At 44.2% G+C, this 13367-nt stretch overlaps 1 protein-coding gene across 1 annotated transcript in view; it reads left to right on the top strand.

Annotated features, from left to right (window-relative positions):
• CCDC18 (coiled-coil domain containing 18) overlaps positions 1-13367 on the top strand; it is a 190676-nt gene that overhangs the window by 124394 nt on the left and 52915 nt on the right. The window contains exons 25-27 of the mRNA XM_082265867.1: positions 5069-5272; positions 9362-9478; positions 10487-10984. Of these exons, the coding sequence (XP_082121993.1) occupies positions 5069-5272; positions 9362-9478; positions 10487-10984 (819 nt within the window). The remainder of the gene's footprint in view (positions 1-5068; positions 5273-9361; positions 9479-10486; positions 10985-13367) is intronic.

The following is a 13367-nucleotide window of genomic DNA, read 5'->3' as shown; positions in this document are numbered from 1 at the left end:
AAACGCCGCTATCCCTATGTGGATACGGTTTCCACTCTGTGAACCGTGCCACCAAAGGTGGATCATCCGGTTTCCAGAAGAAGTCTACTGTGGTCCCGGTGGCGGAATCCCCGGCCTTTACGGTCGCCGTTGATTAGACGGATTGAGTCTCTGTCCCGCCATTTACATGTGTTAGCGGGCGCAATATTGAAACCGATATTTGTGACCACCCTTGTGTCACAGACCATCACTGAATGTGAAGAAACGGAACAGCTTTCTCCGGGGCTGATTGAGCACATGGATCAGACGGCTCAAGCCCTGCTGTATATATATATGTGATGTGTCGCTGGATTTGGCTCCCCTGGCCCCAGAGTGTGTGTGGTGGGGATTGCTATTAGACGCATGGTGTGGGTAAAGAGCTGGTCTGCAGATCAGGCTTCCAAAAAGGCTCTTTCTTACCTTCCCGGGGGAGAGGCTGTTTTGATCCTCCCTGGATGAGTTGATCAAAGGACTTACGAGTGGAAAGAGTTCTCTTCTCCCTCAATCCTCTAAGGGAAAAGCACCACGTACTAGACGGGGGCCTTCTTTTACTGCTCATAGGCAGCTTTTTCGTGCCTCTGGGTTGCAGGAAAAAGGAAAGCCTTTCAGGTCTTCTGGGGGTTCCAAGAAGACATGGTCAACAAAGTCTGCTTTTCTATGGTGGCTTCACTCATCAGCATTACGCCAAGGCAAGTCCTTCCATTGTATTGGACAGTGGTAACCAGGGACGCCAACCTGTCAGGCTGGGGAGGAGTGCTGGGGAGGCTCTGCGCCCAGAGATCCTGGACAATGGGAAGAGTCCAAGCTGCCAATAAATGTCTTGGAGCTAAGAGCAATAAAGCTTTGCCTGAGTCATTTGACAACTCGTCTGCAAGGTTGCCCGGTCCGGATTTAATCGGACAATGCCATGGCATATATCAATCATCAAGGGGGCACCAAGACTGTCTTGGTGGCCCGGAAGGTGGTTGAGATTCTGGATTGGGCGGAGAAGTTTGTTCCAGCTCTCTCTGCTGTGCACATCCCAGGTGTGGACAACTGGCAGGCAGATTACCTGAGTCCTCAGGTGTTGGATCAGGGGGAGTGGTCCCTGCATCCGGAGGTGTTTCACCTCCTCTGTGTCCGGTGGGGGACACCCGATGTCGACCTGTTTGCTTCTCGACTCAAAAAGAAGGTTCAGAGGTTTGTAGCCAGGTCGAGGGATCCTCTGGCTGATGCCACAGATGCACTGGTGGCTCCATGGGGTCAGTATCGGCTAATCTATGCGTTCCCTCCACTGAAACTCCTGCTGAGGCTTCTGCGCAGAATAGAGGTGGAAGAGATTCTGGTCATTCTGGTGGCCCCAGACTAGCCTCGCTGGGCGTGGTACGCGGACCTGGTAAGGTTGGTCGCCGATGCTCCTTGGAGACTTTCTCTCAGGGAAGATCTGCTGTCTCAAGAGCCGATCTTCCATCCTGCTTTACAGTCGCTGGCTTTAACGGCGTGGCTGTTGAAAGCCAGGTATTGAAGGATAGAGGTCTTTCTGACTGTGATTCCTACACTTTTGAAGGCCAGGAAGTCTGCTTCCAGGAAGATCTGTCATGGTACGTGGAAATCGTACATTTATTGGCGAGAATCGCTGAAGGTGCACCCTCGCTTGTTTTAGGTAGCTAGGGTTTTGACCTTTCTTCAAAAAGGGGTTGCACAGCGTTTGGCTTTGGGTACTATGAAAGGCCAAATGTCACCTTTGGCTATTTTATTCCAACGTCCGTTAACTCCGCATGCCCTGATTTGCACTTTTATTCAGGGGGTGCGTCATATGGCTCCTCCGAGGCAATCCCCTCTGCCTCCTTGGGATCTGAAATTGGTGTTATCTGTTCTTCAAAAACCTCCTTTTGAGAACATTGGAGAGATTCCCTTGCTTGCTTTATCTCAGAAGGTTGCCTTTTTGATGGCTATCACTTCTGCCCGCAGAGTGTCTGAATTGGTGGCGTTCACCTCCTGCCGCTCACCTTATTTGGTGGGCCACAGAGATAAGGTTGTACTTTGACCTAATCAGTCTTTTCTTCCTAAGGTGGTTTCTGATTTTCATTTGAATGAAAACATTGTGCTGCCTTCACTTTGTCCTAAGCCTAAGCATCCCAAGGAAATTGCTCTACATTCTTTGGATGTGGTTCGGGCAATTAGGGTTTACCTGGCGGCTACTGAGTCTTTCAGAAAATCAGACGCTCTTTTTGTCCTTACCGAAGGACCTCGTAAAGAATTGGCTGCGTCTGCTGCAACCATATCCAGATGGATCAGGCAGACAGTAGTTCAGGCGTATTCACTGAAAGGTCAGGTTCCTCCTTTCCCGGTGAAGGCGCATTCTACTAGGGCGCTGAGTGCCTCTTGGGCTTTTCGCCATCAGGTTTCAGTGATGCAAGTTTGCAAGGCAGAAACTTGATCTGTAGGGCTGTAGCAGAGTGTGTGGGATTATGCCTGCAGGGACTGACCCATAGGCGTGGTAAAGCTTTTTTCCTGCCTAGGGTCCTACTCCTGTAGGGAGCAGCATAACCCAATGGTTAAAAAGATATCAAGCTGCATCTGTCGATGAACCTAAGAGAAAAGGATTTTACGGTAAGTCAAAAATCCATTTTTTTCCAAAATCAAGCCAACACTTTATAAAGCAGTTACAGGAACAGTATTTTTTTTATTAGGATTTAACTAGATTAAAAAAAGCTGACCATTATAAGCACCCTTGTCTGTTTAGTTTGTCTCAACACTTTTCCTGCACAGCTTTGGTGCAGGTCTGTTAAAGGAAGTAGAGATATAACAACAAGCGACTTAACAGGTAAAGTCACAGAGGAACTCAGAAAAGACAAGACTGCTGTGGTAAAGTGGTAGTGAAGTCATGAAAAAAAAAATGCAAGTTAATGTCATAATGTGCTAGTATGCAAAGCATACTAGCACATTATAAAAGACTTCCCTTAAAACAAAGCCCTCCAGTGATGCACTGTCACTGCTGCTGGGGCTTCCATCTTCTCCCAGTCTTCTGGGTTCCATTTGAACGGCCGTGACGTGATAAAGTCACTACCGAGCTTGCGTGCTTGGCACTCAGAATGAACAGCACCCATCCATTCAAATTGCAGTGTGCATGTGCCATTGATGTCACTAGCTGCTACAAATGGGAGTTGCTCCTAAACGGTTCATGTTTAAGAGATTTTCCCATTACCTACAGGTAAGCTTGATTATAAGCTTATCTGTAGGCACTAGTGGTCAAGTGGTGTTTACTACCACTTTAATGCTAGTGACAGACTGCATCGCATACTGTATGTCATTTTTGATTTTGCCTTTAGTAGCACTTAAACTACTTCGATCTCGTCAAATATAACTCCCAGGCTCTATACAACCAAACTGTAGATGATCTGAACAGATGAAACCCCCCATATTCCCCATGGCATGCTATATGGGAATTTGAAAATCTAATGTGTTATATCTTGTTTGTGTTTCAAATATTACAGATATCGCTACCTGCAAGCTTCCGCAAATCCTCAGATTTATAGATTTTAACTGGTCCTATTAAAAACCCAGAATCTCATATCTAGGTCTAACTAGAACTAATATCAACAGCGGTATGGGCTTCCCAGATTTTATGAAACACTGTGATGCGTCATTTCTCAATATAGCTTAGAAAGCATAGGCTACTATGAGTCAACAAGATAAATCTAACGGATTGGACTCATCAGATGTTTTTTTTTAAAGAAAAAAGTAGATGGATGCCTGAGGAAGCTTCTAGGCTCTTCACACTGATGCAATTTCTTATGCATTCCAGAATGCGTGGAATCGCATTAAAATTGAAATATGGCTCTTTTTTTTTAGACCATTCACATATATATCAAGGGTCCTCTCAGTTGAGAGCAGTGTGGTGTGATTTTGACCTCTATAGACTTGCATGGTAACCACGTGCGAAACGCTTATCTCCCTCTCACTGAGTGAGAGAGTGTAACGCTCCTGCGTTTCATGTATGGTGTGGATTTTCAGCTGCAGAAATATTCCACTTCAGTAGTCATGTAAGAGAGATGCTGAGATACCATTCCCAACCTCAATGACTCATCATGTGTGGAAGGTCTTAATTCAGCTAGTAAATACACACACTCAACAAGCTGGTTCCTAGAGTGACTTTATGTATGTAGTAACACAGTGATGAAGATTTAAGAGACAGGTTGAGTGGAGGTGGTAGGTGACAGACACTTGAAGGTAAGACAGTAGCAGATGGATGCAGGTAGGTTTAGCAATCATGTATGGTAGCAGATGACAGAGTAGCAGGTGGACATACAAGAGAGATCAACCCAGTGCAGGAATAAGTAGCAGTAGTCTTAAGAGCTAGCAATCTAGATATGCAGATGTGATAAATAGTCTTTACTATGCAGAGCTAGATAGTGTAAGCTTAGTATAAGTTTATAGATGGTTCCCCTGCGGGGTACTTAGCACTAATAGCAATACAGCCGAAGGTTGGTTCAGGAGGAGCGGATGATCCGGAAGCGGGATACAGGGATCAGCGCAGCGAGGTTCCGTCAGAGAGGTATGCTTGCAAGCACGAAAGCTTCAAGCCAAGTTAGCATCCAGGTAAGGGTGTTTGAACGAACACATGTGAGTGAGAACCGGCGATTTAAATAGCCATCTAGTCCGGCGCTGAGTGATGACAGCTTCAGTCTTAAAGGTGTATGCGCACCTTTCCAAAAGAGAATGGTGGGGCGCATACACTTGTGAAAAGAGTAATTTAGGGTACCAAAGGTACCGGAACATTACAGAGCGAGAGATTGCAGCTTTATCCAAACCTCATGAAAAATGCATTAGAATCGCCTCTGAACTACATCGACTCGCACTGATCAAATCGCACTGCAAAACTGATTTAACACACACCACATCAGTGTAAACCTATCCTAAAGGTTTGTGTAGTGTTTCTGATGTACGTTTTCTCATTTAAATTAAAAAATGTCAATAAATCTTCTTTGAAAAAATTATTATACATTATAGATTCATTTTTCTTCATGCAAAATGGAAAAATTTCACTTTTATGTTTGCTTTTTTTTAGACACTGAAGTTGCAGCAGAGCCGCATCTCTGAGCAGCAGAAAGAAGAGAAGGAGCTAAACCAGCATGTACGGCTAGCCCGAGAACGAATGCAATTAACCCATCGGGAACTCATGGAAACCCGACAGCAGCTGGCGGAGGCTAATAAAGAATCAGACAGGCTTACACATAAGCTGGACGGAATTGATCGTCTTTACAAAGAAAAGGTAATAGTCTGACCCAGCAAAAGGTCTCCCTAGCAATTTTTGACTGTTGCTTTTAGAGCAGTGTCATTACATGTGTTGATGGTCATCTGTTGCTGTTCCCATTTCTTGATCTGCTAGATTTCTTTATTTGTGTAATTATTATAGTACAGTAATCCCCCGCTACATCGCGGTTCAGTTTTTGCTGTCCCGGTAATTTGCGTTTTTTTTTGTAATGTTATTTTACTATATAAATCATAAAAAATGAAAGATTTTTGTGTTTTTCATAGCTCTTGCTCTGTCTCTTAGTATCTTTTATGTGTTTAAATGAGTTTCTATTGTTTTAAAAGTGTGTTTAAAGACCTTAAAATGCTTTTACACGTACAGTGACAGTAAAAAAATCATGCCTACAATGCATTTTAATAGGGTTTTTCTATTTCGCGGAATTTCACTTTTCGCGGCTGGGTCCGGAACGTAACCCCCGCAATGGAGGGGGGTTTACTGTATACAGTTGTAATGGTGTTCACGGTTAAACTTGCTTAAACAGTTATTTAGCCTTAAAAGGAAACTATATTCTTTTTGCCCATTGTGTCATTAAATATGTAAATGTGACCAGTTAAAAAAAAAAAAAAGAAAACCAAATTATTTAGTAATGTTATTAGCTTATAAACTTGTTTCTATGTAAAGTTTATACGTATATACATATGTATATGAGGTAATCATACACTATATGCTGGGTCTGGGTTTCTGCTTAGTAGTACTGCACAGTGACTGTATTTTACTGCTCAACTCTTGTTTTGTAAGTTTTTTTTGCACTCTGTAAGGTGAAATGAGTTAACCTGAGGAAATTTTAAGTGGCCTTTGTATAAAAAGTAAACCTTGTAAAAAGAAGAAAAAAAAGATTTTGGAGGAAAATAAGACCAAGGCCTCCATTACCCTCACTTAGACGCTGCTGATGTCACTCAGTAAGCTTCACCATGGGATCCTGGGAAGCTGAGGATTGCACAGAAACTTCATCTCCCATTTTGTACAAATGTCACAAGGACATCTCCACAATAGGGTAACAGACAGAAATAAGAACCTGACAAAAATGTTGCTTTTCCTTGGCTGGAGTTAGGTTTTAATACTTTTAATGCGGTTATTTACATTATGCCTGCTACATTCATATATAGAGGGCTACAAACCTAATTATAACTTCCCTTTAAGCTGTAAAGTGAGTAAATAAATGCAAGTAACCTAATGGTCCGTAATTCATTCTACAGGCCAATCCTGCTGCTGGCACACAAGAGGATTAGGACTTAATTTAGTCTCACATGTCGCTGGCCCAACTAGATTAGGCCTGGTGTCTCAGCTCCTTGGAGATTATCTACAAAAAAAAAAAAAACAGCCTGAAAGATTAAGCTGATATAAAAGATACAAATTAATCTAGCTCTGTATTCATTACTACATAATTTAATGTATTTTTTTATTTATTACAGTGTACACGTGCAATGGCGAAAAACAATGTCACCCAAAATTGTCCATAGGCAATATTTTAACCACTTAAGCACCAGGCCTATTTCTGACACGTGTTGTTTACAAGTTAAAATCAGTATATCTCTTTCGTTCATTGATGGACACAGCTCCTGATCTAATTAACCATTGGGTTATACTGCCCCCTACAGGAGTAGGACACTAGGCAGAAAAAAAGTCTGGCTACGCCTATGGGCAGTCCCACAGGGTATACTCCCTCTCTCTGCTATAGGTACTCAGTTTTTTTTTTCTGCCTAGTCAGGAGTAAGGACCTAGTAGTTCCTTGCTGGGATCTCTGGTCCTGGCAATTTTTTTCTTTTTAGATATATTTTTTTTTTCCTGTGAGATCTACAATCAACTGCCGGACTGGACGACAGCTGGATAATCTAGATCCAGTGGCCACCCCAGTCTGGTCAGCGAGCGCACGCAGACCTCAGCTCAGCTCTAGGTCGGCCGTGACATAGCCCCACCGAACAGGGGCTGGCCTGCGAGTTAAACGCATACGACCGGGTCTCGGCTGAGTCACAGCATTCCCCCTGGCTGAAAGCCCCCTCCACTTGTGCTGGGGCTGTGTGGGTGGTCTGGTGGGGGCAGGGCACTATGCTGGCAATGGGGGCAGGGGGGATGCGCTGCTGGCGACAAGACGAGGCTCTTTTTGGGGCGGTGCAAGACCTTTTACTTCAAAGGGTGATTGTCCCGGTTCCAACTTTGGAACATTTTCAGGTATTTTACTCAAACCTGTTTACAGTCCCCAGGAAGGAAGGCAAGGTGCATCCAATTCTGGACCTCAAGGCGCTGAACTGCTTTGTGCGGGTGCAGAAATTCAGAACGGAGTCCATTCGCATGGTGGTGGCCTCCCTGCATCAAGGGGATTTTCTTGCCTCCATCGACATCAAGGATGCTTACCTTCACAATCCAATATGTGACTGGAACCAGCGCTTCCTCTGCTTAGCCGTTGGAAAGGCGCATTATCAGTTTGGTGTTACCCTTTGGTCTCGCCTCCGCTCCTCAGGTCTTCACAAAAGTATTGGCCCTGGTGCTAGCATTGTTACGCTTATGGGAGATTACGGTACTGGGCTACTTGGACGACCTCCTTCTGCGAGCCGAGTCTCCTACTGTTCTGGTGGGAAACCTGGAAATCAACATATGTGACAGGGAGGGCACAGCCTGTGATTTACAGCCTCAGCTTTGTTCCTGTGTGCTGTGCGAAGGAGGGTGCCCCCCCCCCTTCCCCCTCCCAGGCTGTAACATAACAAAATGTGGAAAAAGTGAAGCGCTGTGAATACTTTCTGGATGCATTTATTTTTTTAATTTTTACGATTCGTTTTTTTATGATACATTGTTACATTACTATACACATATTCTATGTATGCAATAGTATTTGCTATTTCCATTGGTACTGCACTTCCATTTTATTTTACATCATACGTTATCACCATTGATTCTCTGGTTACATTGATCGTCGCATCATATTATGAATCTCGTATTACACAGAGGAGCCGCCAGACCTTGGGACCCAGCGGCTGCCTATCTATACCCATTAAAAGCCCTCATCCAAGATGGCTCTGCATAGGCCTGAAGAAGGAGCGCATGCTCCGCATAAGCGTCACCCACGACATCCCATCACATCAGGGAAGTGCCGTCATGACGAGTTGCCCATGCCTTCCATGGCTCCAGGAAGTGTCCCCCCCCCCCCCCCCAGAGTCTCAACCGCAAGAGGCCTTTCTGGCCCATCGCTCTACTGACAGGCTGACAGGAATGAACTGCAGTGCTAACACTCACTACATGCTTCTGATTCTGATTTTACCCTTGTGAGTAACTTGTGATTCAAATAAAATCTCATATATGCTGCACTTAGTATGGTGCTTGTGTTTCTTCTTTAGAAGTTACTTCTTGCTTGCATACTGCGCTGCCACTCAAGTGAGCCTACATATGGACTTTTGTTGGATTTTATGGACTTTTTAATAAACTTTAGCTAATAGATTGTGCTTAAAACTACTTGGGCACTCCAGTACTTCCAGCTTAGCACCAATATCTATGTTTATTGTTAAACCTCAGACATGAAATATGAACAAAGCCTATTACTCTATAATGCGTAATTGTCTCAAATTAAGAGCTCTGTCATTTCTGTCTGCTGCTTTGAACCTTTTCTATCAGCATGAGTCACTTCTGACAAGTTTTACCTACACCAAGAGAAAAATGGTGACAGGGAAGGGAGCTCCAGCTGATTAGCAGCCTCAGCTCTGTTCCTGTGTTCTGTGTGAAGGGGGTTGTTTCCCTCCTGTCCAATTAGCTCTCAGAGTTCTTCTCACTGAGCTCTACAGAGTGTAACTTCCGCTCTCTGCTCCCTTATAAATTCTATATTTTGAAAGATGAATATTCTGGCAATGGTATAATACTATTTTAATTTTAGTAGAAATATGAACTAGAACGAACAAGAACACCCATTTTAAACACTATTTTGTCACTGGCAATACATATGTAATACTAAAAGACTGAAATGCATAAGGAGAGAACGAGAAGGAAGCATATACCCTAGAGATCAAAGACTGCTTCCTGAATGATAATACAAAGCAATTCATTTTGGTTTTATATCACTAGATGCAGCAGATGAAGCAAGATTTGGAAGAAGCACAAGATACAATCTGCAATTTGAAAACAGAACTTGAAGCCAGAAATGAGGTGATCAAAGCAACTAATGAAGTACTGATCCTGAAAGTAAGTATATATCTTTTTACAGAAATGCAGTCCTATATGTCACTAGTTTTTCACTAGAACCTTTTTATGGGATAGTGCTAAATCCTTCAAAGGTTATGCTTAAAAGAAACCTGTACTAAGAAAATATGTAGGCTGACATTACTGAAATGTTCTTTTAAATATACTTGAAATGGTAGATCCTAGCCTGGGATCCCAGCACTGGCAGAAGGAAAAGGACCCTAGCCCTTTTGATGGGAGTATGTTTTATTAGGGAGGGTTAGGGTTTATAGAGAGGGTTATTGTGAGCAAGGTTATCTAATATATACTGTACATGCTTGTTTCTGGTCAGTGACTGAGCACTATTTATGTACTAGCTTGAGCAAGGAAGACTAAGATGCTAATCTAAAAAGCAGCCATATGACTGCACTGCATAAAAAATAAATCAGCTTATTTATAAAGTGCAGTGATGAATCTGGTCAAAAAAGTCACATGGCCATTTTTTTTCTACAGTCACAGAGCTCCCTCTGTTGTGATACCCAGAGAGAACTCTGCACACAACTGGCATACATACATATGCTATTTTGAGTAGACCGTAAGGTACTGGCCACGATGAGCAGAGTATAGCATAGAGGGGATAGCATAATTCAATCTCGGTTTTATATCAACCCTATGATCTCTTGCTGCCATATCATTGTGGGTGTTTAAAATCATTAGAGTCTGAAGAATGCTTGTTCACACTTGGGCAGCTTCTGAAAAGCTATCCGGATCACTTTCAGAGTACGGCTTAGCAGCCATTGCCTGGCATTCAGAAGGCAATCCTGCTCTGACCTAAATGCCTGTTGTGTGTTTTCTTTTTTTTTGCGGTAGTAATGCATTGTAAGTTGCTTTTCACAAAATTGGATAATCTTTTGACTGATGAATCTCAGCTTCTTTAGTGAATCCACATCAATACTGTTAATTGGGATTTAGGGATAAGTTTTTCTTTAGACCAGAGTCCTTCTATTTTAACTTTTTTACTTCATCCTGTAGGAATCTGAGCTGACCAGATTGAAAACTCGCATGTCAGGATGGGAAAGAAAGCTTGGCCTTAACCAACAGCTAAACACATCCTCTCTGTCTCCTGATTTGCTTGGTGATTATGAAGGGCTGGAATCCTACAAGTTCCCTGATGCCTCGGACTTAAAAAACTGGAGGATACAGCACTCTATGAGTGATCTGAGCCTTACAGACATCAGCTCACTAGATCTCCCTAAAAACATGATAGATGCCATGAAGGATTCCCCACTAAGAAGGAGAAATACTGACAGGACTACCCACATGCCTTGCGAAAGCTTGAGTGACACTTCATTCAATCCTCTTGAGTATGCAGTGGATGATGATTGTGATAGGATCTCGGATTGCCCTGATCTAGGCACACTCAGCGGAATGCTAAAATACATTAAACAGGAGATGAAATTATCTGAAGCCTGCCAGGCACACAGCCCAGAAAAGAATCTGTGGAGTAAGGAGGGTTGCCAAGAAAAACAGGTTTGTCTTTACTCTGACTTCGTTTTTTCTCTTACTTCTGCACATTACTGAAATTGTTACTGTATTAATGCACATGCATGTCCTTTGTACACTTCTAAACCCTAGGTCAAAAGGAACGCCCACAAACCTTTCTGTGGTAGTGTTTGTGTTGTAGAGTTTGCATGTACATTCACTAAATGATGTATATCACTATCCTCAGTAGGTGCTGCTGTATATGACTCTATTCAGATAGATATGAGGCCAGCTGAGGTCCCATATTGGAAGAGATTCAACCACTTCTGCAATGATTTAGAAGTAGTTGCATCAGTATATTAAAAATGCTCTGCTTCATATTATAAGCAAACGCGTTAACTTGGTAATGGTACCAAATGTCTGGAAGAAAAATAATTACAAAGCAAAAATACCTGGAAGAAGCCTTTAGATATAAGCGGACTCCTGAGCTACTTACTACCATTGAGCCAGTGTCATAATTTACCAACAAGGGCAAAGGTTCAGGTTCACTGCCTCAAATCCAGTTACATAAGGGGGAATGAGGGGAGCAGCTTCCCGCTGCTATCAGCCTGCCCAATGAGGAGGGAGACAGCGTCGAGAGCCACTGTTCGCATGCACTTTGCTGGATCAGATTGGGCTTAGGTAAGAATAAGGTGGGACTGGGGGGAATCCTGCAGCAGAGACATTTTTTTACTTTAATGCATAGAATGCATTAGGGTAAAAAACCTTGAGGCTTTAGAACCAGTTAAAACCTTTATTACTGGGTGCTTTCATGAAACTGTGTTTATGAAGGATACCAGGCTTTCCATTAAGAAAGCCTACCACAAATTTGCTTTTCTCTTTCGTTCATTGACGGACACAGCTCCTGATCATCTTAACCATTGGGTTATACTGCCCCCTACAGGAGTAGGAAACTAGGCAGAAAAAAAGTCAGGCTACGCCTATGGGCAGTCCTAGGGGGTATACTCCCTCTCTCTGCTATAGATACTTTTTTTTCTGCCTATTTAGGAGTAAGGATCTAGTTCCTTGCTGGGATCTCTGCTCCTGGGGAAAAAAAAAATTTTTATAGATAGAATTTTTTCTCCTGTTTTTTTGAGAGATCTACAATCACCTGCCGGACTGGGCGATGGGCTGGATAATCTAGATCCATTGGTCGCCCCAGTCTAGCCAGCGAGCTCGCGCAGACTTTAGCTCCACGCTAGGTCGGCAACGACATAGCGCCACCAGACGGGGGGCTAGCCTGCGCGTCAAACGCCTCGCAAGGTCGCATACGACCGGGTCGCAGCATTCCTCCTGGCTGACCTGGTGGTGCTGCCAGAGCGGTGGGGGTTGTCCCTTAGCAGTGTTTTACACTTTTTTGTGGCGTCCCCCTGGTGACTCATGGAGACTTTGGAGCACATCTCCCCACCTGATCCCCTCTCTGGGGCTGTGGGGCCCTCCGGGTCCCATTTATTTATCAATGTACTGACGGTGGTCTTGGAGTGCCTTGTGTCCTTGGTGGAGGTGGCTTTTGTGCGACAGGCTGGCATGAAGCATCCCCCTGCCTTCCCCTGCCTCATATGTCTCGTCAGATCCTGAATCTGATATGGCTGTCGCAAACGTGATCACCCTGCTGGGTCTGTGACCACGCGCCCTGAATCCTCAGATAGTTAGGATGATTCCTCCGATTCTGCAACTGCGCACGAAAAAGCGCTGGTGGACGCACTGATTGTTATCTGTGCTGGAGACTTAAAGTTGGAGGACGCGGCTGCAGCGCAGGTTCCCTTTGGCACTCACAAGCCATCCAGAGCACCAAAAGAGTTCCCTTTCCCCTCCTATTTTGACAGACTTGTCACTAAAGAGTGGGGACGACCAAAGCCTCCCCTTGGGGTCCCTAAGCGAGTTGCTAGGCGATAGACCTATAAGGAGTCCCTTTTTAAAAAGTGGACTGTTCCACCGGTGGTGGACCCTTCGGTTTCCAGTTTAAACAAGGCAACCATGATTCCAGTTGAAGAGTCCAGGGCCTTTAAGGACCCGGCTGACAATGAGGCGGTGGCTGTGACAAGGCCCCTTTTGCAGGAAGGTGCACTCTCACCCGTATCTGGGGTGAGGGGACATCTTTACTGGTTCCCAGACTCCTTGACTCCCCTGGTACAAGAACAAGTGGGGTCCAAGAAGTCATTTGGTCCGGCTACAAGAACAAGTTTCATTCTTACCCTCCGGTAAGGTTCATCCGTCTGACCTGCAACTGTCCCTAGTCCACTTACATGCGCTTTTTTGGGGTTGTACCAGACCTTTTACTTTACGGGTGATGGTCCTGGTTCTGACTTCGGAACGTTTTCAGGGGTTTTACTCAAACCTGTTTACAGTCCCCAGGAAGGAAGGCAAGGTGCTTCCAATTCTGGACCTCAAG

The sequence above is a fragment of the Pelophylax lessonae genome, assembly GCF_965119305.1.
Source record: "Pelophylax lessonae genome assembly, chromosome: 8".
Lineage (NCBI taxonomy): Eukaryota > Metazoa > Chordata > Amphibia > Anura > Ranidae > Pelophylax > Pelophylax lessonae.
The sequence above is the reverse complement of the archived record's forward strand: the minus strand, read 5'-3'. Positions and strand labels throughout refer to the sequence as shown.